This window comes from Chanodichthys erythropterus, chromosome 17 (assembly GCF_024489055.1).
Source record: "Chanodichthys erythropterus isolate Z2021 chromosome 17, ASM2448905v1, whole genome shotgun sequence".
In the NCBI taxonomy this organism is placed as follows: Eukaryota; Metazoa; Chordata; class Actinopteri; order Cypriniformes; family Xenocyprididae; genus Chanodichthys; species Chanodichthys erythropterus.
Genome location: NC_090237.1, coordinates 39,476,537 through 39,503,062, shown reverse-complemented (window position 1 = coordinate 39,503,062; position 26,526 = coordinate 39,476,537). Strand labels below are relative to the sequence as shown.

The 26,526-nt window shown below is 38.8% G+C and overlaps 1 protein-coding gene across 1 annotated transcript; it reads left to right on the top strand.

Moving 5' to 3' along the window:
• Positions 1 to 6,869: 6,869 nt before the first annotated feature.
• On the top strand, positions 6,870 to 16,542 carry LOC137004529 (cytochrome P450 2G1-like). The gene is made up of 9 exons (XM_067364940.1): positions 6,870 to 7,131; positions 13,153 to 13,315; positions 13,405 to 13,554; positions 13,647 to 13,807; positions 13,919 to 14,095; positions 14,196 to 14,337; positions 14,581 to 14,768; positions 14,922 to 15,063; positions 15,554 to 16,542. The coding sequence occupies exons 1-9, from the start codon at positions 6,961 to 6,963 to the stop codon at positions 15,733 to 15,735; spliced, it is 1,476 nt and encodes a 491-aa protein (XP_067221041.1). The 5' UTR covers positions 6,870 to 6,960; the 3' UTR covers positions 15,736 to 16,542.
• The last annotated feature ends 9,984 nt before the right edge of the window (positions 16,543 to 26,526 follow it).

Below are 26,526 nucleotides of genomic sequence, written 5' to 3'. Positions count from 1 at the left end.
TGGAATCCGCAATGGAGCTGATTTATTATTTATTTTTTCCCCTTACAAAATTGTTTAATACAGCATTCTATATGTATATATGTGTGTGTGTTAAATGTTTAAAAAATAATTAATATATCAGAGTTGTTTGTGGTGGGGTAAATTAAACGCGATATGCGGTGACGTCACAATCGTGTTGCATTGTGGGTTATGGAGCTGCCTGAAGTGTACATATGAAGTACATATTTTGACCGAGGGAGCGAGGGTCTGTCCATATAAACTTCCCCCGTCCACTTCACGAAGTGGAATGCACTTCAAAATTAGGGAAGTTCGCGAGTGCGTGTCTAAAACCGAACTGGAACGCAGCCTCAGTCTCATGCGGATTGACCATTGAAGAGAGGGCATTAAGTTAAGACCCTCTCCTCATTGGTCAGTCCGCATGAGGTGTGGGTCAAATGTTACGCCGAGTGATGGTGCGTTCAAGTCTTCCTGGGAAGTTCGTATTTACGAGGTGGGAAATCGTGTGTACGACGGTAGGTGCGTTCAAGTCACTTTCGTCGGAGTATGATGGCGGTGTGCCTTCTCTAAATGAATTACACAAAATTACAACACTTCTGCTTCTAGAAAATGTAGAGCAAATAATGTACATTAGTTGTATGTTGCTTTTTTATGTTTTTTAATTAATTTATGAAGCTGTTGTAAACTTTATTGTTGCATATTACATTTTTATACTGTGATGCTATTGTATTTTTTGCTGGGAATCAGCTTACTTTGTGTGTAAATAGAAAAGCCTGACAATTCACTGCTAAATACCTGTAATATTGTGGTATTTCGCCATGTTTCTGACTGACACGCCCCCAACTCGTACAGATCGGAGCTTAAAGAAAATTACGAGCTTCCCACTGGTATTTACGACATTGTGGTGGCATTCATGTCAGTTCTGCTCGTAAATACGATCTTTCCGACATGACTTGAACGCACCATGAGTTACGTCAGGCGTTGCTTGCTACAACAGAAAAAAATCTGACATGGAGAAGCTAAGGGGGAGCGCGAAGCGGAAATTAAAAAAGGAAAAGGACATCAGAAACGCAGAAAATTTAAAGTAACGTTATATACCTAAAACAGGTAATTTCTTCACTCCTGTTAATGTTGCCGACAGTTCTGTTAAGTCAGCTTCCGTCAACGACGAGGACAACTCAGCTAGCCAGGACTTTTCTACACCGCCAGCTTACGTTTACAGCCCGGAGAGCGAAGAGCCAGCAGCAACTTCAAGCAACAACAGAGGCAGCGAGTCTGATCGTAGAGGGAAGCGGTGATGGCGAGTCTCCAGTGTCTCCGCCGGCGCCGCCGCCACCTGTGCCGCTTGTCGAGTCTGGGAGCAGCCCCTGCATCTCAACGCCTCTACTCGCTGGGGATCCTGCACTGTGGGGGGCCGTTACGGAGCGGCTCCGGGAAGAAGCGATTTACAGAGGGCCTGCAGCTTTCCAGAACAGGGCCGCCAAGCATCCTGCATCGGTAAGGGAGTCCGGATTTAGCTACTGCTCTTGGCCTTTTGCGCTCACTGCTTTCATATGTTGGCACTCTACGAGAACAGTTTTCTGAGCTCGAAGAATCGCGCGGTCAGTGTGACACAAAACTACCAGTTTGACACTAAACGTGTGAAAAAAAAAAAAAAGAGATTTGCAGATGAGTCTGCTGATGACAGCAAAGTAGATTTGAATGACAGCAGTCTTTTTTTTTTTTTTTTTTTTATTATGAACAATGCACAGGACAATAGGTACAGAGAACACTACAAATACTGTGTAACCTGCACAACAAAAAGTGACATGTACAGACCAGAGGATAATAACATATTAATATAATATATAGAAGGGGAAAATTAAAAATTAATCAGTTCCTTCAGGAGATGAAATGTTCTTTTAGCCTTCATATTTTGCATGTTTTCTATTGTTTTGTAATATGATTTAAAGTCAAGATGAAATACATTAAAGCAAGGTTGTGAATTAGACCATTTACATTTGTGAATATGGTATTTTCCGAAGATAATAAACAGCTGAATAACAAAAATTAAATTTTTGGACTAACCACATAAATCAAAGTATAACATGACATCAAAAATATTGATTCTGATGTTTACATTCAATTTTGTGATTATAAATTCTTCCAAATCAGACCAACATTTTTTTGTGTACACACAGTGATAAAATAAATGAAAAATAGTCTCCCTATTTGATTGGCAAAAGACACAGGACTCTTCTATGTTTATTTTAAATCTCCTTAGCGTATCTTTAACAGGATAAATTTGATGTAAAATTTTAAATGAAACTTCTTTTATTTTATTATTAATACAGTATTTATAAATAGTAATATTAGCCTTTTCCCAATTTAAATCACCCATGGTTGAATACCAAAAAAACTTTGCAGCAGGTGGAACTGAACACGAAATTTGATTTCTAATATATTTATTGGTGTATTCTTTCTTTGTAATGTCTGTATCTCCAATAAAAATTCTATTAAATTCAGCACTAATATCTGTGAATGATATGTGTTTTAGAATTTGAAGTGAACCTGTAGGGATTGCATCAAATACAATTGCGTATTCTTTTGGTGTCACTGGGAAGTTAAAGTTCTGAAGAAATTCTGAATATGACATGAGAAAACCATCTTTGTTCAGTAACTGTCCTACCAACAGAATTCCTCTATCAAACCATGGTTGACAAAACAGAGACTTCTTTTTATAAAGGATTTCTTTGTTATTCCAGATAAAGTATCTATGTGGAATAAAGTTATGTTTATAGATCAATATCCAAGATAGAAGGGCTTGTTTATGGAAGTCAGCTAATTTCAAGGGAATTTTATCAATAGAAAAATTACATTTCAGTAGAAAATGTATGCCACCAAGAGTATTGAACAAATATGATGGAAAAGCATTCCAGATGCTGTCAGGACTTTTCAAGAATTCTATAATCCATTTTATTTTAAAAGTATTATTTATAGTATGAAAATCCAGCACTTCCAGACCACCTTGGTCTCTACATCCTGTGATAACATCTTTTTTGAGATAATGGGGTTTTTTCCTCCAGATATAATCATACAGTATTTTATCTAATTCTTTGATTGTATTTTTTGGGATATCCAGCGATAAGGCAACATATACAGAGCGTGATATACCATCTGCCTTTGATATTAAGACCCTGCCAAATAAAGACAAGTCTCTCATTAACCATGAATTTAGTTTAGATTGTATTTTTTTAACAATTGGATCAAAATTTAACTTATGACGTTCTTCTTTATTTTTACAAATTACAATTCCAAGATATGTCACTTTTTCATCAATTGGTATTCCATCAAAACTGGCCAGATTGCAATTTTTCATGGGGAACAAAACTGATTTATTAATGTTCATTACCAACCCTGATACATCACTAAATGTTTTGATACTATTTACTGCAGTCCCAATTTGGTTTCGGTCACTCAAAAAGATGGCTGTGTCATCTGCAAGTTGGCAAATTTTAAACTTTTTACCAACAGCATTAATTCCTGAAAAGGGAGACATTTTTTTGTGTGTAGCCATTGTCTGAGCAACTAAGAGAAACAAAAATGGAGACACCGGGCAGCCTTGTCTAATACCACGTGATATACTAAATCTTTCTGATGTGCCTGTTTTCAGTTTAATAGAACTAGGACACCCATTATATAAGGTTTGAATCGCCTTATGAAAATAGTTACCAAAACCAAAAAAGGAAATAGATTTTAATATAAAGTTATGCTCGATGGTGTCGAAGGCTTTATAAAAGTCAATGAATAGTATGAAGCTATCATTCGGAAGAAGGTCACTATAATCTATCATGTCTAAAATTAAACGTATGTTATTGCTTATGTATCTTTTGGGCATAAAGCCAGATTGTTCTTCATCTATAATTTGGTTCAGGCTATGTTTAAGTCTTCTGGCAAAAATTAAAGCAAATAACTAAACTAATGGGTCTCCAGTTTTCAATGTGTAATTTATTCTTATTTGGTTTGGGAATTAAAGTAATCACACCCTGTTTCATAGTCGGAGGAAGTTCACCTTTTTCAATGGCTTCTTCAAACACAGATAGCAGGAAAGGAGAGAGTTTGTCATTAAATACTTTATAAAATTCTCCTGTTAAGCCATCATTCCCGGGTGTTTTATTGTCTTTTAAAAGTTTAACACATTCCACCAGTTCAGGTAAGGAAATTTTTCCATCACAAATCTCTCTAAATTCTTCATTTATTTTCTTAGCATTTGTGGAGATGTTATTTAAAAAAGAATCTATGCCAGAACCAGTGGAAGCGGATGAGTATAAGTCCTGATAAAAGCTAGCAACATGTTTTGAGATTATCTTATGATTATTGGTAATACTTCCATTGACTGACAAATTAGTTATTGTATTATATTCAGCATTTCTCCTTTCTAATCCAAAAAAGTACTTTGTATTTTTCTCTCCTTTTTCAATCCATTTACATCTGGATCTAACAAAGGCGCCTTTAGTTTTTTCTATGTATATGTCGTCTAGTTTACTTTGTAATAAAATCAGATTTTCTTTCTCATGTTCACTAAGATTACCGTTAGATTTTATTTGTATGAATGACAGCAGTCAGAAATTTAAAATTGAAACATATTACGTCATCATTGACAGACTTTGTTCATGCCTGTCCAAGCGCATAGAAGCCTACACACGTGTGTGACCTCTTTGGGGTTTTATTTGAGAGGGACTGTGATGATTGTGATGTGCGTGTAAGAGCTGCTAAGCTGAGCTCCACTTATCCAACAGATCTGGATAGTTCGTTGTCAGATGAACTTATTCAGTTCAAGCACTTTGTGCAGCATGAGACTTCACCTGTACAGCTACTGCAAGCTCTTGACAGACAGAGACTTAAGACAACATTTCCCAATGTTTATGTTGCACTAAGACTGTTTTTAACCTTACCTTTGTCTAACTGTGAGGGCGAGAGGTCATTTTCTGTTTTGAAACGGGTTAAAAATGAGCTGAGGACCACAATGTCGCAGACACGGCTCTCTGCACTTTCTCTCTTAGCCATTGAACATGAACTTGTAAGTGGCCTTGATTTTGAAGATATTATACATCAGTATGCACAGTCAAAGTCCAGAAAAAAGCCAGTATAAGATGCCAAATGAAAGCAAACATGCACTTCCTCATTATTTAGGATTAAAATTGTGTGTTTTGCCAGGTTTTGTAGTATTTATTTTTATCTTGTCTTCTAAAGAGAAATTGTGTCACAGACACGGCTCTGCACTTTCTATTTTAGCTATTGGACGTGAACTTGTTAGTGGCCTTGATTTTGAAGATGTTATACACCAGTTTGCACAGTCAAAGTCCAAAAAAAGCCATTGTAAGATGTGTTTGCCAAATGAAGGCATTTCAAATTCAAACATGCACTTCGTCATTATTTAGGACTAAAATTGTGTGTTTTGCCAGATTATGTAGCATTTATTTCCGTCTTGTCTTCTTCAGAGAAATTGACAGATTTCTAAATGTTTATGTAGCACTAAAATGTTTAACTGGTTAATTGTGCAGTGATATGTTGTAGGATAAAAATGTTTATGAGCAGATAATAGTGATACTGCATTTTATTTATTTATTTTTTCCTTGAGGTGCCAGCTTCATTAAAATGCTGTAAATTGTTATGGAGGGATAACTGGCAGATTTCAAATTGTTTGTGTTGGACTAATAACTTGATTGCCTTGTTGAATTCTGAGGAAACAGTGTCACCCTGTCAGAGTGATTTCTGCTTAAAATGAGCTGAGGACCAAAATGTTTCTTGATGTGTTGTCTGTGGTCTTCTGTTATAGCTCTATCAATTCAATACATTTCTATTGGGAATAAATGTTGTTAAATTAACAATGGTTTGAAAGTGGTTGCTTATTTATTCATTTTTGTGAAAATGGAGGATATTTCCCTCCCTCTCAATGTAGTGGGTCAATTTTACCAGATTATACAGATGCTGATGTGTTTTGTTTTCATAGCATCATATGTGAGTGAATGTCTTTGATAGGGGACATAGTAGTGCATTTGTAGTTCTATGAGCATTTAAATATTTGTAAATCAAAATACACCTGATGACAGTTAGAATTTGAAGTATTGAGTATATTTACTGTATATTACAGTAATATATTCTGTATATGACCATATTATGGTGATCCTGGGGTCGTGATGATGGGGCCCTTGAATATTGTTGCCCAGGGTACAACAAAGTGTTAATCTGGCCCTGGGAATAGGGTTAAGATTAAATTTTCAGACTAGAATGTTGTTCCAGGATCAACAAAATATGTTGACCCAGGAACGCGTCTAACTCCGCAATATCAGGACGTGCGGAAACACAAATGATGTGATCCTTTGTGTCTATAAAGCATATACATTTTCTTTTTTTCTTTTTTTTGAAAGAAAATGACTGATTGTTCCACAAAATAAGACCTTTATTCCTTGTTTAAAGCCCTTTGAAACAGCACTGAAACTGTCATTTTGACCTTCAACTATTTAAAGACCATTGAAGTACTATAAGGAGAATAATCCTGGAATGTTTTCATCAAAAACCTTAATTTCTTTTCAACTGAAGAAAGGACATGGACATATTGGATGACATGGGGGTGAGTAAATTATCAGGAAATTTTTACTATTCTTTAATGTTTTACTTACATTTAATCAGTTCATACAGTATATGTAATGGATTCCACTGCTTTAAAATTGACTCAATATTTTTAAGTGTAAAAATGTTTCACTAAAATAATTGAGTAAATCATAGTTAAAGTTTTTAGAGTGTAGTGTTCACCCTGGTTAATGTGTAATGCATGTCACAATCTTCACCTCTATCCTATTCCAGCTTGAACCGCCCATTTTTTGTTCATTTCCTACTGTGCATATAAAAACCTCTAAAGCCACTGGCAAAACAGCTGTAAAGAAAGAAAAAACCTGAAATTTAACATTTAATAGAAGAGAGATGGAACTCTCTAGCTCATTAGTGTTGGTTTTAGTCTTGGCTGTGTTGATGTTGGTCAGATGGAAGAGGAAGGCGAGTGGACTTTCTTTGCCCCCAGGGCCACTAGCACTGCCGCTGGTTGGAAATTTGCCAATAATGGACAAGAGTGCACCCTTTAAAAGCTTTATGAAGGTAAGAAGGATTATTCATTTCTGATTGTTACACTTATTAGGGCTGTCACAATATTATATTTTTCACACCACGGTTATTGTGGTCAAAATTAAGGCTTTTTAAGACCTGAAGAAATAAAAATTAATACTAGCCTATACATTATGGCTGTTACCAATCAAATTAAATCATTATCAACAAAATCCATCTTTGCAATACAGAGGTGACACAGAATGAGAAGTGGCATTAATATGTTTACACAGCATTTACAATTTGTCTACATAAATTTAATTCAATATTTAAATGGATTTTTCTAATTTTAACTTTTTAATTAAAATGTCCCTTGAATATGAAACTAAACTAAACTGCCAGTAGGTGGCAGCAAATCTGTCTTAATGAGTGAGTGAGTCAACCATTTTGTTCAAATGACTGATTCATTCAGGAACGAAGCACGGATTCTTTCATTCTAAATGTGGATTCAGTCAGAATAACAAAAACACTTCTGTTGCACAGGGACTCTGTCCTGCTGTTCATCATTTTGAAATTTTCATTGGCGAAATACAGGGGAAAAAAACAATATTAACAATACTGTGTCTAAAATGTAATTCACATTGTTCATTTAACAATAAGTTGAAGGAACATTGCATTTGTGCTGATTAGGGAAAAACGGCACTCTTGCTCGTGTGATATTGTAAAACAACTACATCTTATAATATGATATAATGACAAAAAATCGTCAGGGCAAAAATGCCCATGTATCTAGAATTTTGAGGCCGGCATATAACTGCATGCATAACTACATCACGCTGAATAAGACGAGTAAAGAAAATGCGGTAGGCTACTTATTAAAAGAATCAAGCTTTATTTAAATTTATACAACAGTTCTGTCTGGTTCTCGAATCTGATTGGCTGATAGCCATGCGATATTTCAGTGATAACAGCACTCCTACTGCCTTTTCACCGTTTGTATCACTCCATCACTCCGCTTGAAGTGACCGTCATGGCGGCCGATCAAATCAACCGTAATTTTTACAAATACTACTTCTTGTACCACAAACTGTAGTTTTAATAATTTTTTAGGCAAGAATGTAGTTGTTTAGACCTGAAATATGTGACTCATATTTAACAACAGAGCCCATTTTACAATTTGTTTTGACGTTTTCGGAGATGCGAGCTCGAGTGCGTCAGCGGTCGTTCAGTGCTTCTGTAACCGCCGAGAACAGCTTCATCTCGGCCAGTGCCTCGGGGATTTGCCACTGGCTCTTATAGTGGTTAAACATGAGACATAATTCAATTTGAGTACACAGAACGGGCAATCTTTGGTCTTATTAATCTATTATTTTATATCTATTAGAGCAAGTCGAATTGTGCTATATTAAATTTGATAATAATAAACGTTATGTTACATCCTTATAGCACATTGGCTACAACTAGACGGAAAATATCAGACTCTTCTCTGCTTCAAATACGTAAAACATTAAACTAAATAATTTAGATGAGATTACATCAAATTAGATAAAAACAGATTCAAGACAAGAGTGATTCCGTATGTCACAGACTTGAAGCTTTGGTCATGTGATTTTTCAAACCGTAGATCTGCTCCGCAATGATTTGGATATGGTGAAGAAAACAAGTTTGACCACCAGATGTCACTAATGCGCACTGTGTTTTAAAAGCTTCGAGTAATGAACCATTTTTCGGCACAATTTGATGAAAGCCTCAAACGCTTCAGAAAGCCTCGGTTTCCCATCACTATCCGTAAGTCACGACTTCAAATCACCACTCACAACTTTGTAGCGTTTCAAGAAAGTCATGCCAAACTGCGTAAAATTGTAAACAAATCAACATGGCGGACCATAAGGCAAGAGAATCTGTTATACCTTTTATTTTACCCATAGACTGTAAAAAAGTATGGACGTAGCGTCCGTGACGTCACCCATAGAGTTCTGAACAGCAGTTTTGAAGCGAAAATGAGGCCGCGGCCATCTTAGCTGCACGTGACCGCACGTCACTAAAGTTATAAAAAAATTCACCCCCCTCAGAGTTCTCATGAAGGGCAAAAATAGCAGTATAGACCAAAACCACAATTTGAACCAACTTGTAAACATGTTTTTTTCTGCTATAAACTTGGCCAATTTAACATGGGACTCTATGAGATTCTGCTCTCTTTTGGAGCCTGTCCCTAGCGGCCAGTCGATGAATCGCAGTTTAAGTTACTTCCGTATTGGCTTCACGAGAGAAAGGGGGAGGTTGCCGCTTGATTTTACCATGCACTTGCATAAACACAGCATCCGTAGGGGCTGCCATTGTTGTTTCGTGGGCTATGTGACGTCAGAACCCATAAATGGGAGTACATCGATCTAGTACGAGTTCACGGGTAGGAAGTCACGGGTTTGACTGCCGTTCCAATGCACTTTCACAGGTAGAAGGTTGTAAAACACAACACGGTTTATGGGTTGCCTGGAATGCGGCATTACTCTTTGTAAAATGGCATAATCCACAGGGTGATGGACACGGAGGTGGGTAAAGAGGTTGGTGTTGTTGCCACCCATATATATATATATATATATATATATATATATATATATATATATATATATATATATATATATATATATATATATATATAAACAAAAACGTAAAGATCATTGCTAAGGCTATTTGGTTGTTAAGTCTGACGTCACGCGGCAGTGCTTCCGGGTCCTAACACTCTATCAGAGATTGTATAGACCCCTTAAAAGTTTGTAAACATTGCAAAGTTTCCTGGTGGGTGGGGCTTAGCTGGAGGCAAAAAGAGATGCTGGACTCAATGTTGACAAGCGTAAGCTAGCATGTTTTTGGAGGGATTTATTAAACATAGATGCAGAAGAAGGTTCAGAACTGTCCGAATATGTACAGTCACTGACTCTGAGGGACCGTGACAGCTATTTTTGTAAATTAACTTAAGTTTTGGATATTTCCTAGACAACATATGAATTACTTTTGGGTGGTTCGGGAAATTTTGTCAAGGCTTATTGTCTAATGTAACCTAACGCTGGGCTAACTATGATTATGGCTAGCAATATGGATTATTTTAAGAGACCATTCAAAGGATGCACAGACATCTATCGCTGTATGTTTGTTTAACATTTAAGCTAGCTAGTGCGCTGAAAGTTGGCGACTTTTCACCTATAAAACAGAAACTTGCTGATTTGTACTAGATAAAACCAACACACCATTACATATGCCTCGATTATTTTACCTGATATGAAGTGTGCACTGCAAACACAAGTATTATTTATGATCGTCTCCGTCCAGTCTGTACGCCATATTGCATTCAACCACAATTATCTTTTCGATTTCTGTGAAGGAATGTCTGCCGGGATCTGGTAAAACTTTAGTTTTGAACCAAAAGTCCTGTTCCTTCTATTCTAGCAGCCAAAAACACAACAAGACGACATTTTGAAGTCAAAACCTCAAAGCGTAGTTCTTATTTATGTTTTGCCTCCAGCTAGAGCGGTGACGTAGGCGATTAAGGGGTCTATATAATAGGGAGATAAGAGGGTCTGTATCTCTTAGCATTGGAGAAAGTGTAACGGCTAACTTAATCACGTGTGGCACCTCTCAGCCTATCATGTAATGGCAGTGACGTCAGTCCCAACGTTCCCTAGTCTGCCTTCTCATAAAAAAATACATTTTTATCAAGCTAAAATCTACACATAGTTCCCAACGAAAGTATTGTTTAGTGTAAAACATTCTGAAGATTGGCAAACAGGCAGTCCATTAATTAAATTATAGCTATTTAGCTATTTACCCACAAAAGGTGTTTAATCAGCATAGTGAAGCCTTCTCATCCATTGACTTCCATTCAAAAAACAGCCTTCGGTCTCATTCCCTGCGTACCGCGGGGGGCGGAGCGTTAGCTTTAGCCGTTACGCTTTTTTGGCTACAGGTTGCAGGCTTGCCTTCCAGTGGCTTTGGCTCTATCTCATACCACAAGAAAACAACAATTCGTGCTAATATACACAATGTGGTGTAATACTACAAAAAATGTATAATTATAACCTTTATCTCCATACCAAAATTCCAGATGGCCAGACATGATGATTCATCTTTTATAAATCGTTAAAATATTAATGTCTGTGATGCTGTGAGCATGGAGACTGTTGTGTAGACAGTAAGTATTTAAAATGTTTAACTTTTTAAAATGATTGATGTTTAAAATGAATAAATAGCGCTCATAAACGGCTGTCGATGGCAAGTGAAACGAGTCGAAATGGCGTTCCTTATGTCACGACCTGAGCGGATATGTTGATATTTTATTCTTAAAGCTTTAATTAAATATTACACTGGTTAGGATCTATACAGAAAAAAACATGGCAATTTTCACATTGGTCAGCACTCTGCAGAAAAATAGCAATTATCTGAATTAAAATGTAATTGACAGTAGGCCTAGGTGGCGCTGGAACAACAGAAACCTATTGTTATACAAATAGTATCAATCTAACAAAAATCATAGTTGCCACACTTTTACTATAATAAAACCATGTTTAATTTTCATAAGTGTTGACAATAGTTTGCAAAGCAAGCAATGTGTTATTTAGCAAACTTTTTATACATACAAATAAAACTAGCGAATAATACAAATTTACAAAATAACTATATGTTTTATATAGGGCTGCCCCCTAATAGTCGACTAACTGTTAGTCAACTTGAAGAGGCTTGGTCGACCAAGATTTTATTAATCGGTTAGTCGCAGAAAAAAAAATCTCCACAGGAAGTGGCGAGGTCACGCAGTCCTAGAGGCACAGATCATTAACTGCAGGAAATCCAAACATTCACCTATCATTTATCGACCTCAAATATGGCTTATCACTTGAAACATGTAAGTCGCAACTTTAGTCCATTCTCTTTAATGTTTGCCTATAGATAAATGTGCGATATTATTTGGCGCATATCCAAGTGTTTATGTGGAGAGCGTGTTTACTGCATGACATGGAGGCGCCGGTGTGATCACTGCACTTAACTTAAAATACTCCGTCATTTTTGGTCATAGATAAGAGTAATGCAAAATGTAAAGGGTGTACTTTTATTTCTGTAAACTCACAATAACAGCAAAACGTTGTGCTTTTGTAAAACAATGAAAGCAATCAGGATGCGTTTTCTGATCTCGATCTTGGTGAACTTGAGCTCGTAACGAGCATGAACCGAAACTCATCGTATAGGCTGCTTTCCTCACAGACACAAGAAATATATCTATAGCTTGGAATGTCTACTTTTAAACGAGCCAATTCAAATGGCAAATAAATATTCTCAGATTATGTAATCCATATGAAACTTGCATATAGGCGCGTCCACTGCAGAGATGAGAGATGAGTCAGCATTGTTGACTTAATCTCTGCAGCCGAAAACACAGAAAACATTATCAATAAATTATTAAAATGTTTAGACAGTCTCCTTGCTGTTTTTTCATGACACATTCATAATCTTTACGTTTGCCGGTGCACTGTGGCAAGCTTTATGCATGTGTGTGTTTGAGCACTGATTAGGCTATGTATACACAAGATTAAAGGCTCATTATTATGATTTATGGCTTATTAATATAAATGTGCGATTAGTCAACTAATGGCTTAAATTAACGACTACTGGTCGACTGGAAAAATCTTTAGTCGAGGGCAGTTTTAAACACTAGTTTTATACAACTTAGTGTAACATTTACATGGCATACATGTGACGTCACTTTGAGGCAGGGCAATTTCCTCCCTTAAGTCTGATGCTTTTATGTCTTATGCCTTTTTTTCTGAGGCTGTTTTGTCCGATGCCTAATTACGAGACCTGACCTGACGTAGTTTTTCGTGAGACCATGAGGCCTTTTAGTCTGAGGCATGACGCCTTTTCGTTGTATGACTGAGATGTGAGAATGTCTTAAAATGGACACCGTATATATGATTCATTGTTGTTTGTGAAACACTGGTTTTAGTTTAGGAAATTACATATGTTATGAAATGCTCAGAAACACCTGATGAGTTTGCACTGGTGTGACAGTAAACTCTATTCTCCTAACAGTGGAGTAAAACCTATGGGCCTGTGATGACGGTGTACATAGGACCCCAAAGAACAGTGGTTCTGGTCGGTTATGATACAGTGAAAGAGGCTCTAATGGACCAGGCAGATGACTTCAAAGGCAGAGCACCCATTCCCTTTCTGTACAGAGTTCTGAGAGGCTACGGTGAGATTATTTTTTGTGTTTGTCAAAGACAGATGTTATCAGTTTAATGTAGCTCAGTCCAGATTTCGATTTCTCTATATTGTCTGTAGGTTTGGCCATCAGTAATGGAGATCGTTGGCAACAGCTCAGGCGGTTCACTCTTACCACATTGAGGGATTTTGGAATGGGACGCAAACGAATGGAACAATGGATTCAAGAAGAGAGCAGGCATTTGCTGAACAGTTTTGAAGAAACCAAATGTGAGGGAAGAGAGCATTTGACATTTACATCCCATGAGTTCACTACAAGTACAACTGTGAGATTTGTATGCTAAACAGTTTTTCTCATTTAGCAACACCAGTCGACCCAACCTTCTTCATGAGCCGGGCTGTGTCCAACGTGATCTGTTCTCTGGTGTTTGGGCAGCGCTTTGATTATGAAGACAAAAACTTCCTGCACTTGCTCCAGATACTTTCCAGACTCATTCGCTTTGGCAGCAGCCCTTGGGGTCAGGTGAGCAGATGCTTCAAAACCACTGCATTCTGTTACATTCAACTGTGTCTTTATATGCAAAGACTGTTTCCTGTGTGAATGTCTTCTTAACTATCCTCTCAACCCCAACAGATGTACAACATCTTCCCTAAACTAATGGAGTTTTTGCCTGGTAGACATCATGCCATGTTTAGGGAAGTAGATGACATCAAAGCCTTCATTATGACAAAAATCAAGGAGCATGAGCAGAATTTAGACTTCAATGAGCCAAAGGACTTTATCGACTGCTTCCTTATAAGACTCAAAGAGGTACAGAAGAGATTCCTCTTCTCTTATCTATTTTATCTACATAGCATTCCCTTATAAAAAGTATACAATTCCTGTTCTGGTTCTTTGTGTGCTACGGCAGGAGAAACAAAATCCTGACACAGAATTCCACAAGGATAACTTGCTGGCGACTGTTTTAAATCTGTTCGTAGCTGGTACAGACACCACCAGCACAACTATCAGATATGCCTTGATGCTGTTGATCAAGCACCCCCACATACAGGGTATGTTCAGACGAGCACATGAAGTACGTCAGAAATAGAATGGGGAATCAGTTTATCAACAACCTTGTTTTTCGTTGCACCACTCTCGTCTGGTGCAGACATGGTGTAACTCTGCGACACTATTCTGTGCTTATCTGGTGTACTTAAATTATATATATATATATGCGTGTGTGTGTGTTTTCTTTGTTTGTTTTTACATATATAAGAATTTTTATTAATGATTTTTTGGTGTATTTGATCTAGAACAAGTGCAGAGGGAGATTGATCAAGTTATTGGACAGAACAGAATCCCTACAATGGATGACAGGAAGTCCCTCCCATTCACTGACGCTGTCATTCATGAAGTACAACGCTATATGGACATTGCCCCACTAAATTTTCCCCACTATGCCACGCATGACATCTCATTCAGAGGTTATTTAATACCAAAGGTAACAATAAACACATACAATGGTCCGCTCCTTTTATCTTGGAAATTACTAAATTTATGAAAATTCACAAAATATTTCCCAATTATCTCTATTTGCTTTATTGTGTTGAATCTAGACATTTTGTGTAATTTTGGATGGATTTTATTTCCCCAGGACACTGTAATTCTTCCCATGCTGCACTCTGTCCTAAGGGATGAGGGACAGTGGGAAACTCCTTGGACATTTAATCCAGAGAACTTCCTGGATGCCAATGGCAACTTTAAAAAGAATCCAGCCTTTTTCCCTTTTTCTGCAGGTAAATTCTATTAAGTCTCTCATGTCAACCCAGAGTTAATCAAAGTTATCTTTCTAGCTTTGACAATGAGTAGTTTGTTATTGTGGGACTGAGTGCACTCCCTATCTACATCTCAGTACTCACAATACATGTTGGGTTCTCATGTTTAATGAGGACATTGTGTAGACAATGATTTTATGAACTGTCCATTCTAACATTAAACCTCTATCATTCTTTATTATTTAAAAACTGTTTTCCTCATGAGACCAATAAATGAGATATTGTCCTCAAAATGTAGGGTTTACCAGGGCCACAAACTCACACACAGCACGACTAACCTTGCATCAATTGATTTTCCACCTTTTAAATCAAGCATGGATCTAATACGTTTTAAGCAATCCTATATAATTAGAGATAGCCCCAAATTTTAAGCTCGAAATTGTAGTACTATAACTTATATCATAAATAACATGAATGATCAGATGTTTTATTTGGTCTTGCATCTCTGCAGGTAAACGCTCTTGTGTGGGCGAGTCTTTGGCTCGTATGGAGCTCTTTCTGTTCATCGTGTCTCTGCTTCAGAGGTTCAACTTCAGTAGTCCAAAGGGTCCAGATGGCATTGACCCCACTCCTGAATTCAGCAGCTTTGGCAATGTGCCTCGATTCTATGATCTTATTGCATCCCCCCGCTAAGCAACATGGATACTGCTGCTTGTCTCATTTTACAAACTCAGTACAAATGGATCAAAGCTACTTTAGTATGTATATATAGTATGTATAGTATGTATGTCAAAATTACCACCATAAACCTGACAAGCAGTCTTGCATTAATGCTATAATGCAGAGCTTCTCAAATTTCCAAGTACAACCTTTGATCAAATCACCAAGTGTCTTTGCATGCAAGCTTAAGAGCAATTTTTGCTGCATTGAAAATAATTAGGCAATCACCCAAGCAAAATTTTGGGCTGCCTGCATTGCCAGAGAAAGATGAATTCAATTACTTCTGTGTATGAAATGTGATGTACATAGAAAATAGTTTTGCATTACCCTGTCTAAGTGAATGAGACAAGAGATAAAGGCTGGTCCCTGCAAAATAATATATTTCTGCATGAACCAACAGTGTAATCAGTAATGTCTTTTTTGGTTCCTTACTGAATTTGAAAATCACTGACAGATAATTCAACAAACTTTCCATTATTTTGAGAGACAGAAAACGGTATCTGGTGTTGGTATCATCAGCTTTGCTATAGATGCAATGATTTAATTGTTTTACTTTTTAAATTGATACATATAACTAAGTAATAATAATAAAAAAAACTTAACCAAATAAATAAAACAAAAGTGGTTTGTCCAAACTCACACTTGTCATTCAATGACTCTGGTTCTTTACACATTCTTTAATGGAAAATCTACAACCCTGATGATTATTAATGATTGTTGCACAACCTTTGGGTCAAACCAGTCGGCTTGAACTCATGAGTCATTATTATGAATCTTTGTTAAAAAAAAAAAAAAAAAAAAAAACTTACTCACTAAATAATTCAGAGCCCACTTATTGTCAGTAGAATGTCTGTTGGGGAGCATCAAAATAAAGTTTTAGCAGACAATACTGAAGTGCAAATAGTATGTATCTGCCAATATAAAATATAAATAGCATCTAATTACTATTTACAGGAAGTGTGTGCACCCTTGTCCACGTTTTATCCCGGACGGGATTGTTTGGGAGTGCAGCATGCCCAGGCAGCTCTCGAGGGGTCTGCTTGTGTGCATTGTGACCAGCTGCCGCTGCGTACACTGCACTCCCGCCGAGCCTTCTTCGAGGAGATTGGCTCGGCTCACGTTCCTCATGGGGTTCGCAGATGGATGTAACAGAGGGGTTAGAGACGGGCCCAGCCTTATCTCTGCCCTCACCTGTTGCATCCGGAAGTGTATCTATCAGGAGGCAGGAAGCACGCGTTGCGGATTCGGTCACGTTAATGGCGTTTAGTTCTGAGGAGCTAGATGTTGTTAGCGTGGCCACGGGGGAGTCTGAAGATCCGCCACTTCAGTCTCCCGCCAGCGAGGAGCTTATGGAGGTGCTTTATCGTGCCGTCACTAAGTTAAACAGCCACTGGCCAGCCGAAAAGCAAGAGCAGACCGTGAAAAGTAAACTGGATGAACGCCTTAAAGACAACTTCAGCGCTAGTGGGCAAAGCGTACTCGGCAGCAGGTCAGGCTGCAGCATGCTTGCATACGATGTCCATCTTGCAAGCATATCAGGCTGATCTGTTGAAGGATTTGGGGGAAAGTGATGAGGTTGGGGCTGATCTAATTCAGGAGTTATGCCTTACGGCCGATCTCGCCCTCCGTGCCACTAAGGAGACAGCTAAGTCTGTCGGCCGTTCGATGTCTTCCTTGGTGGCTACAGAGCGGCACTTGTGGCTTAATCTCACTGAGATTAAGGACAAGGATAAGGCGTTTCTCCTAGATGCCCCACTGTTACTTCCTGCTTCGCTACTGTTCGGACACTCTTGCTTACAGCTCCGCACTTTGCTCTATTGCTTTTATATTTTATCTCCTAATTTTAACTACAGCAAATAGGCACAGTGCTCAAACGACAAATCTTGGCACCAACAATCTTTTTAACTGGAAGAATTGCTACAAAAAAAGAGGAATTTTTATCCAACCAGGCTCCCACTGACAGCAGCCATCAGCTTACATTCCGGAGAAGGGAAAACACAGCCCCTACATCCAAAAGGATTAGAAATAATATGCCTCCTCTGGTTGAAGAATCTACCTGCTGCACAAACTGCCACAGACTTCTACAAAGGATTGCAGTTCTTGATACAAATTTACTTGCGGGACTACCAAACCAGAAGGAACACACAACAGAGCTTCATCATGGACGTCCTCAGCACACAGTCGGTGAGTCCCATGAATCTAATGCCCCTAAACAGACCGTACTGAGTGCCGAAATTGATCAACATATTAATCGATGGCACACTCAGGGAGCGAGACCCAAAGGCACTCGAGACATCAGATTGTCACGAGTGCCACATATTAAAGGTCCCGTTTTTCGTGTTTTTTTTTGAAGCTTTGATTGTGTTTATAGTGTGCAATATAACATGTGTTCATGTTTCGTGTATAAAAAAATACAGTATTTTTCACATAATTTACTTATCTGTATACCGCTGTTTCCACTGTCATAAAAACGGGCTGATGACTTCCTTGTTCTATGAAGTCCCTCCTTCAGAAATACGTAACGAGTTCTGATTGTGCCAGCGGTTCCTGTGTTGTGATTCGACAGCAGCTTGAGTGCACCTTGCCTGGAAAGGTCACGCCTCTTACCATAACGTGTGCTGCACATAGTTTTACATGTGGATTATTGTGGTGTGCCGAATGAACACAAAAGACAATAATTCCCGAGAGACTGTACTCTTTAATCTCCACAAGCAGCGACAAAAAGTGTACAACGTTAGCACTCACTCAGAAGAGTACCTCATACGGAAAACAGCTGTATACATAAACATAGTCCCCTCTTGTGGCCATTATGTGCACTGCAGTCCAACATTAACTATTGCAGTAAGGATACCACAATTATAATTTTCGGGAACCGAGTTAAACATAAATTGTAACCATTGATCTCTAAGTACAGCGTCCCTGGGAAGGCCAAACAAAGGTGATTGGACTGCGGGATGAAAATAACAGCGTTTTGACGACATGGCGACAAGACCACACCACGTTTTAGTGACGTCATTAAAGAAGGAAGTAGAGGGATGTAGTCCAAACTGGCCGTTCGATGTAGGCGACTTCTGTTAAATAAAATCTCGCTTGGCATTGAACATTGAGCTTTAACCTGTTACCCAGCACTGGCACGCCGACACGCTGAAGCTTCTTTGTTTAAATTAGCTCAAATTTACTGTTAGATTTAATGTAATTACCTTGACAAACTATACATCTTTAAAAAGATCTAAGACTCGAGCTTCAATTTTTAATCTTTATTTTTCACTCAACATTGTATAGCGACCGTTATTTGTTAATATGCGTCGGGAGTTATGAATATGAGAAACGGAGTCGTTACCTTTTCATTGAAATATGAGCGTCAGCTTCAGCCATTGAGAAAAAAACTCTGTACGATCATCATGAAAAAACTCCACAAAATAACATCCCTCGGGGATTTTAGCTTAAAAGCATGCACATTTGGATAAATATTGATGCACTGTCATACGTTTGTCAAATTTCTATACAGAAGAGTCATATTTATTCAATTTTTACCCAAAGCGCGCTGTTTTCATCATATGAGCGCTGTATACACTGACTACTGTGTGTCCAACACATACCCAAAGCTGGAGGGCGCTCTGTGCACTTTTAGTCCACAAAATAATACAGCATGAACAAGAGGCAGTCATGTGACATACACGGAGCTAACAGAGGCTACCAGACATCGCTATTCATTGATATAAACATACAGAACGTCACTTTTGAAAGTAATAAATACACGATTGTGACGATATGTGGTTTATCTGTGTTCTTCACGCCATGTCAGGTATTCATATAGCCTAAAATGATATATTTTCTAGGGGTGTAACGATATGCTCAGGTCACGATACGATACGTATCTCGATACGGAGTTCACGATACGATACGTATCACGATATTTTGAACAAAATGAAACTGAAATTCAAACAAGATTTATTAAAAAAAAACATTAACAAATTTCAATAATTGTCCTTGTTGTACACACAAGATCACATTTCAATAAAATAAATAAATATAAAATTTTAATAAAAACCTTCTGTATTCAAATTAACAGTTGAATAGGGCTGTCTGTCACAAAAAAAAATTCTTTAAATTTAACATGAACTTAGAATTATGAATAGGGGCCGTTCACATATCGCGTCTAAAAACGTGTGGAAGGCGCGGCCGCACCGCTTCTCCTTCTTTCCAAAGCGCGTGCGCTCCCGTGGCGTCGGTCGTTGCTATGCAACCTTGAACTGGGCTCTCCAAGAGGATCAGAGAATGTTTCTGCAAAGGATAAATGATTTCTAGCCCTTGCATTAGTTTTACTACGAGATATATTGATGGAGATAAGATATAAAAACCACCATGTACAGCTATGATCAGCTGTTCGGCTGAGCTTTTGATGTTTTGTTACGGAAAGGCCATATAGCTGATCGGTTGATTCTTGTCACACGACCTGCGGTGCGTTTGCGGCATTCTGAGAAGTTGAGAATTGCATGCGTGTCGCGACTGCGTTGATCCCATTATGAGCGCGCCTGCCGCACGGCTACATTTGAAAATAATAACTGACTTGCACGCAGAAAAGACGCAATATGTGAACGGCGCCACAGAACTTAAAGCAAAGCATCGCAAGCGTCTTTTGCTTTTCTGTGAGCACAGCTGTTGCTGTGCACTGCGGTGAAAGAAAGCCACGACTTTTCTCACGCGACCATGCAAGAGACTGACATGAGAAACGTTTAAACCTGCTTGCAAGATTCAATGTGTGCCCGAAACACTTACTGAACTAGAGAGCTGATTGAGACACACCATCTACGATAAATCGTTACACCCCTAATACTTATAGTAATTTAAAAATGTGGTAGCATTGGATCTGGACAGGAAGGATAACTCTGGGAGTTGGAAGGGGTGTGTCGTGATTCTGCCTTCTCAAATCGCGATACAGGTTCGTGGACCTGCGTATCGCGATTTCGATTTCATATCGCATATCGTTACAGCCCTAATATTTTCTGTCTGATTTTGATCCAAAGCCACATCACATCAAAGAAGGTTATTTAAAACAATCGACTAGTAAGTTTGGAGAAAAAACGTGGTTTTAATCGTATAAATTGTCGTGTTTTGATGGTGTGCTAAGCTAACATGCTAACAAGCCCAGATGCACCTGTTCTAAGCTAATAAATAATAAATAATTTTTAATCGTAAAGCTCAGGTTTTTTTTCTCTTTTTTTTCCAAGAAGGGCATTAGATACAGTTTGAAAGAAGGTGAACTGAGAAGTTTGGTGAATGAAATGAGGGATTAAATCATCTTGAATAGAACATCAGCAAGTAATTATAATAGAGACAAAAGAATAATAAGAGCCATAAGATGGCTGAAGAGGTGTGGATGTGTTCAGGGTAGACTGAATCTAAATGGGGCTGTTTGCACCACAAACACAATACAGAAAATACACTTGAATAGATGACAATAAACATCAGTTAACATTTTAGAGTCCTTTCTAAATAAAGTCTCATGACATGGTCTTGAAAAACATGTAATAAAACTCAGAGTTTTAAACCTATCATCTTCAGATTTGAAATATAACATGGTCAGACATGTGGCTTTAGCTGCAGTGCATTTCTAGATTGCCACAAGGCCAACTTCACTTTTATTTTCATAAATATATTTCATAAAAATAAATTTCTAATAACTTTTAAAAATTTCAAAGCTATTTTAACTATTTACTTCATTGTGACAATAAGTAATTATGAGATTACCATAAACTGCAAAGTGTCTGCTTTCAAATGAGACCTTACTTATGCTTTTAGTGCAAAGGGTTCATGAACTGTATCTGTTTTAGTTTGGGTATGTCATTTTTTGGGATTTTCCAAAGGTGGGGGTGCTGGCTAACAGGTTAAAATTTTACAGATTTTATTCATACTCTAACAACAACATTACACACTAACTAAAGTTTGAAACATGGGATCACGAAGAACGGGACCTTTAATGCAGTAGCATCCTCTACCCCAAACAATGGCTCCCTACCACCGCCAATACATCTGGAGAACAGATTTGAAGTGTTAATGAATGTGGGTGAGGAATCCCCAAACATGATCGGACACAGATCAAATCAGCCACCGGCACTCGCGTCGGGAGACTTTGGAGGTACGCCCTTCGTAACCGACAGCGGAGGCACGCCCTTCGTAACCGACAAAAGGTTGGATCTGGGGCTTACTTTCAATGGATCGCAGCGATGGAGCTGCTCTGCCACGCACGAAACCCCGACCCAGAATCAGGTCGTCTACGAGTCATTTAGCACCGGGTTGTTCCACAAACTTGCGGTGCGCGTCAGGGAGTGGGGACGGCGCTCTTTTGGCCGCCCCCGATTCCGGTCTCGAGAGGCTCTCCTCGCCGAAGCCGAAGCCGAAGCGGCTCCGGCTATCCGGGCCCAATCTGATTCCCACGGCACTGCGGTATCGTCGCCTTTAGGCGGGATTCTGACTTAGAGCCGTTCAGTCATAATCCCGCAGATGGTAGCTTCGCACCAGTGGCTCCTCAGCCAAGCACACGCACCAAATGTCTGAACCTGCGGTTCCTCTCGTACTGAGCAGGATTACTATTGCAACGACACGACCATCAGTAGGGTAAAACTAACCTGTCTCATGACGGTCTAAACCCAGCTCACGTTCCCTATTAGTGGGTGAACAATCCAACGCTTGGTGAATTCTCCAGATGAGTGTCCACCAACCATGACCAATGGCGGCGGCTCACACTCTGTCAGTAGACAGCTTTAGGAAAGGGCGGACTCGGACAGTTGGGCTCGCACATCTGACATCTCTTCCTGCCAATGCCGACACTGACGGGGAAGGCCTAGCAGAGCCCCATTCCCCAGGATAGGAGTAACTGCGTAACCACGACCCGTCAGGTAAGGTAGAAACATTCGGATAGACAGAGCACGGCACCAAGAGCTTCCCCCACCGAACCAATCACCGGCCCCGGTTTGCAGGCTCGAGACGGAGGGTCCGGGCCAGACCCGAGAACAGCCCATATCCCAGGGGTCCTGACCCGACTTTAACATCCACATAGAAAATGCAGAATCCAATATGGCAAAAGAAATCATAACTGTTTTGAATACTTTTGATCTGACTCAACATGTACATGGACCTACACACAATCGTGGACACACTCTAGATTTAATTATTAGTAAAGGTCTAAACATTTCATCCATTATCATTAAGGATGTAGCGCTATCTGATTGTTTCTGTATTTTCTTTGATTTATTGATCTCTCCAACTCTTGAAGCTAGATCTATCTCAGTCAAAAAGCGATGCTTAAATGACAATACTTTTGAAGGCTATATCTTTAACACCAAGCATATCTGCAGACTCTGTTGATTTTCTCCTTGATTCTTTTAACTCAAAAGTACAGAATGTCATTGATAACATTGCTCCTGTGAAAGTCAGGAAGAAAAGTGGCAGACAAAAATCACCATGGAGAAACTCAACAGCAGTGCAAAATATGAAAAGACAATGCAGAAAAGCGCATGTGGCGAAAGAGAAAACTTGAAATCCATTATAACATCTATAAAGATATTCTTCATGCTTTCAATGTGGAATTAGGCAAAGCTAGACAGACCTTCTTCTCAAATATTATAAACAAAAACTTAAACAACACCAGCACTCTTTTGAGACTAGCAAACCCTTAGATTCTCAGTGAAATGCTCTCAGACAGCAAATGCTGTGAGTTTGCTTCCTTCTTCTCTGAGAAAATTAATAATATCAGAAAGGCGATCAGCACATCCTTGAGCTGAGTAGAGTATCATATACACTGTGTCAGAATGATGATTTATGGCCCTAATTTATGACCCAAATTTCTGTGTGTTGTCAGTCAAGCTGACTGGACAGTGGATGTCAAATATGTTTTATGAGGGCTGTGAGCCTTGATTGGCAGGTCAGTGGTTGTCAATGGTTGTTTTTTATGGCTGAATTTATGGCTGTTGTCCCCTGATTGGCAGGTCAAGAGTGTCAATGAGATATAGGGTGAGTTTGATTTATAGTTAGATATATTGGTAAATTTATGGTGGTTGTATCTCAGCCCCAGATTTGGCATTTTTATGACACTTTGGTGAATCCTGGTCCTGTTATTTAAATAAGGTGTATGGGGTACATTTGTTGAACACAGAGGAGATTCTGCAAGTCATCTGTTACAATGGGTAGTCCAAGCACCCCTAAAACTACAAGAAAAGTGATGTGTATTTCACCAACAAGAGGCCCTGTTGAAATGGGTGAAAAGTTGACTTTTGCACCAAAGAAGAGACAAAGCGTCAGTTTGACAAAGTTTCTTCATGAAGATATGAAATTTGTGAAACGTGATTTCTCAATGTCTGGTGGACGCGTCGGGCGCTATGTGTTTGACAAAGTGATGCGGGTTGTAAAACTCTACGCTGTGGATGTTGGAGATGAATTTACATCACAGGAGCCGTGTCTGATTTTCCCTGCGAAAGACTGGTTTATTTTTTTCAATTACGTTTGGAGAGATCTGAATGACTGTGGCGACGAACCGTTGTACATCGCAGAGTGGGATGGTGTGAGTCCTGACACGAGATTTCGCGTGGTCGGTGATCATAGTAAAAAGCTACCAGACGATTGTGTCTATATATTTTGCTCCAACGAAAAGACAAAACTCTGTGAACGTGTATGGCCTATCCCTGAGACTGAGCATTACGTGTGCTATGACATGAAATTTTTGTTTCAGTGGAAAGATATTTGTCTGTTTGACAATCTTTTTACCTGTATTAACAAGATGTTCAGATGGTGTGATATGTACGATCGCTACAACAGTGTAAAGGTGAAATTGTTTCATCCTGAGCAGGGCGTTACCAGCCAAGAAGACCGCCTCTTAAGTCCGCCCACTTACTACAAACATTAAAACATCTGCAGGATTGGTACACTCACTACATTCATTCACCATGTCTCAAGAAACTGCATCTAACTACTGCTACACCAGTACCTCTGAGACTGGACCAGCTATGCCTGACGATAACGCTATGCCATTTGAACCCCACCCACAAAGTTATGACATAACAATGTCTAATGACAGTGCTAAATCGCAGGAGTCCCACCCACAAACTTATGACAACAGCTGGCTGGATAAATTTTGCATGGATCTGGGATATCACAACCTGACTTTCCTTACAACACCGTACGGGAACACAGGAGCAGTAGCTGGAGCTGCAGTCTATGGTGGGGTTGACGACACAGATGGAATTATTCGGTCTGATGGGTTCAGAATCATAAAAGCAACTGTTGTGGTCCTCCTGGAACATCTCATCAACAAAAAGCTAAAACAGATTTGCTTGGGTTGTGAGGTGGAGCACCCGAGTCAGATTAGACATTCCTGTTTGTTTGAACCTGATGCCTATTTCTTTGACACATACTTTGACGAGCTGACTCATAATCTAATTAAACCAGGACTCAAACACATCATAGCTCAGGCACTGAACCGGTGTGGTTTAAGAATTCATCCCCAAAGGATTCAGGGGTCAGTGGATACTATTTTGCACGAACTGCGTGACGAAGTTTACATTGTGGAAAAACTTTGTGAAGTCAGAGAGAAAGTTGTGGATGTCAGCAGCGAACAGATTGTCTATGACGCTGTGGACAACTGGAAGGGGTCCGCACAAGTTGTCTGACTGTGATACTGAAATGGGGAATACATGTTGTGCAATGGGGCTGGCAAAATGTTTACTTAAACGCTGTATTAGATGCGAGTTGACAAACTTGTTGTATAAGATCATTAATGACTGTGTTGATGTGCCTGTTGCTGTAAATGGATGTGGTGTAGACCCCAAACGTTTAACAAATCTCAAGAACCAAATGTCTGGTGTAAGAGGCATGTCTAATGAGTGGACTGATATAATGCATATGTGTATTAATAAAGGTGAGCCAATTTGTGCAACAATTAGAAAAATACTAGACCTGGTCACTGAATGTGGGAGCTGTATTAGAATTGCTGACATATTGTGTTTGTGTACATATGTGACTGATTTGTGTGTAATCACTGTGTCAAAAAAAAGACCAAACTAATGTATGTGAAATTGTTGAAACTTTAATTGAATACATTCTTGAGAAAAACTTTGTGATGTGTATAAGATTTTTACAGTACCTGGATGATGTATGAGATTATTGTACTCTCTTTTACTGAAAATAAAAAGCCAGAACATGTATATTATCTGAGTTATTCTTTTGTGGAGACTGAACCAACAATATGTCCGAAGAAGAAATAAAAAATATTTATTACACACCTTGTAACCCTGGTTCTTTAGGGGGTAAAAAACGTTTAAAAGATGCTGTTTTAAAAGAAACAGGTGTTCCTTTATCCGACAAACAAGTGTCGGACTGGCTCGCTGGTGAAGATGCTTACACGCTGCACAGAACAGCACCTGTGAAATACAAAAGGAATCGTGTCTTTGTCTTCGGCATTGATTTTCAATTTCAGGCGGATCTTGTTGATATGTCAGCATATTCCAAAGAAAATGACAACAATCATTTTCTCTTGACATGTATCGACCTGTTTAGTAAATATGCATGGACGCGTGTTTTAAAAAACAAGAGCGGGGGTGAAGTGACTAAAGCTTTTGAATCCATATTGAATGATGGACGAAAACCATTGCGATTACAGACCGATAAAGGGAAGGAATTCCACAATAAACACTTTCAAAATCTAATGAAAAAATATAACATTATACATTTTACACCTGCCACTGAATTAAAGGCATGTGTTGTTGAGAG

Bases quoted from the DNA above. Each gene is read 5' to 3' on its own strand.
- LOC137004529 (XM_067364940.1), top strand. From the start codon at position 6,961: ATGGAACTCTCTAGCTCATTAGTGTTGGTTTTAGTCTTGGCTGTGTTG. The intron at 7,132-13,152 runs GTAAGAAGGATT...TTCTCCTAACAG, and splicing joins CCTTTAAAAGCTTTATGAAG to TGGAGTAAAACCTATGGGCC. The intron at 13,808-13,918 runs GTGAGCAGATGC...CAACCCCAACAG, and splicing joins GCAGCAGCCCTTGGGGTCAG to ATGTACAACATCTTCCCTAA.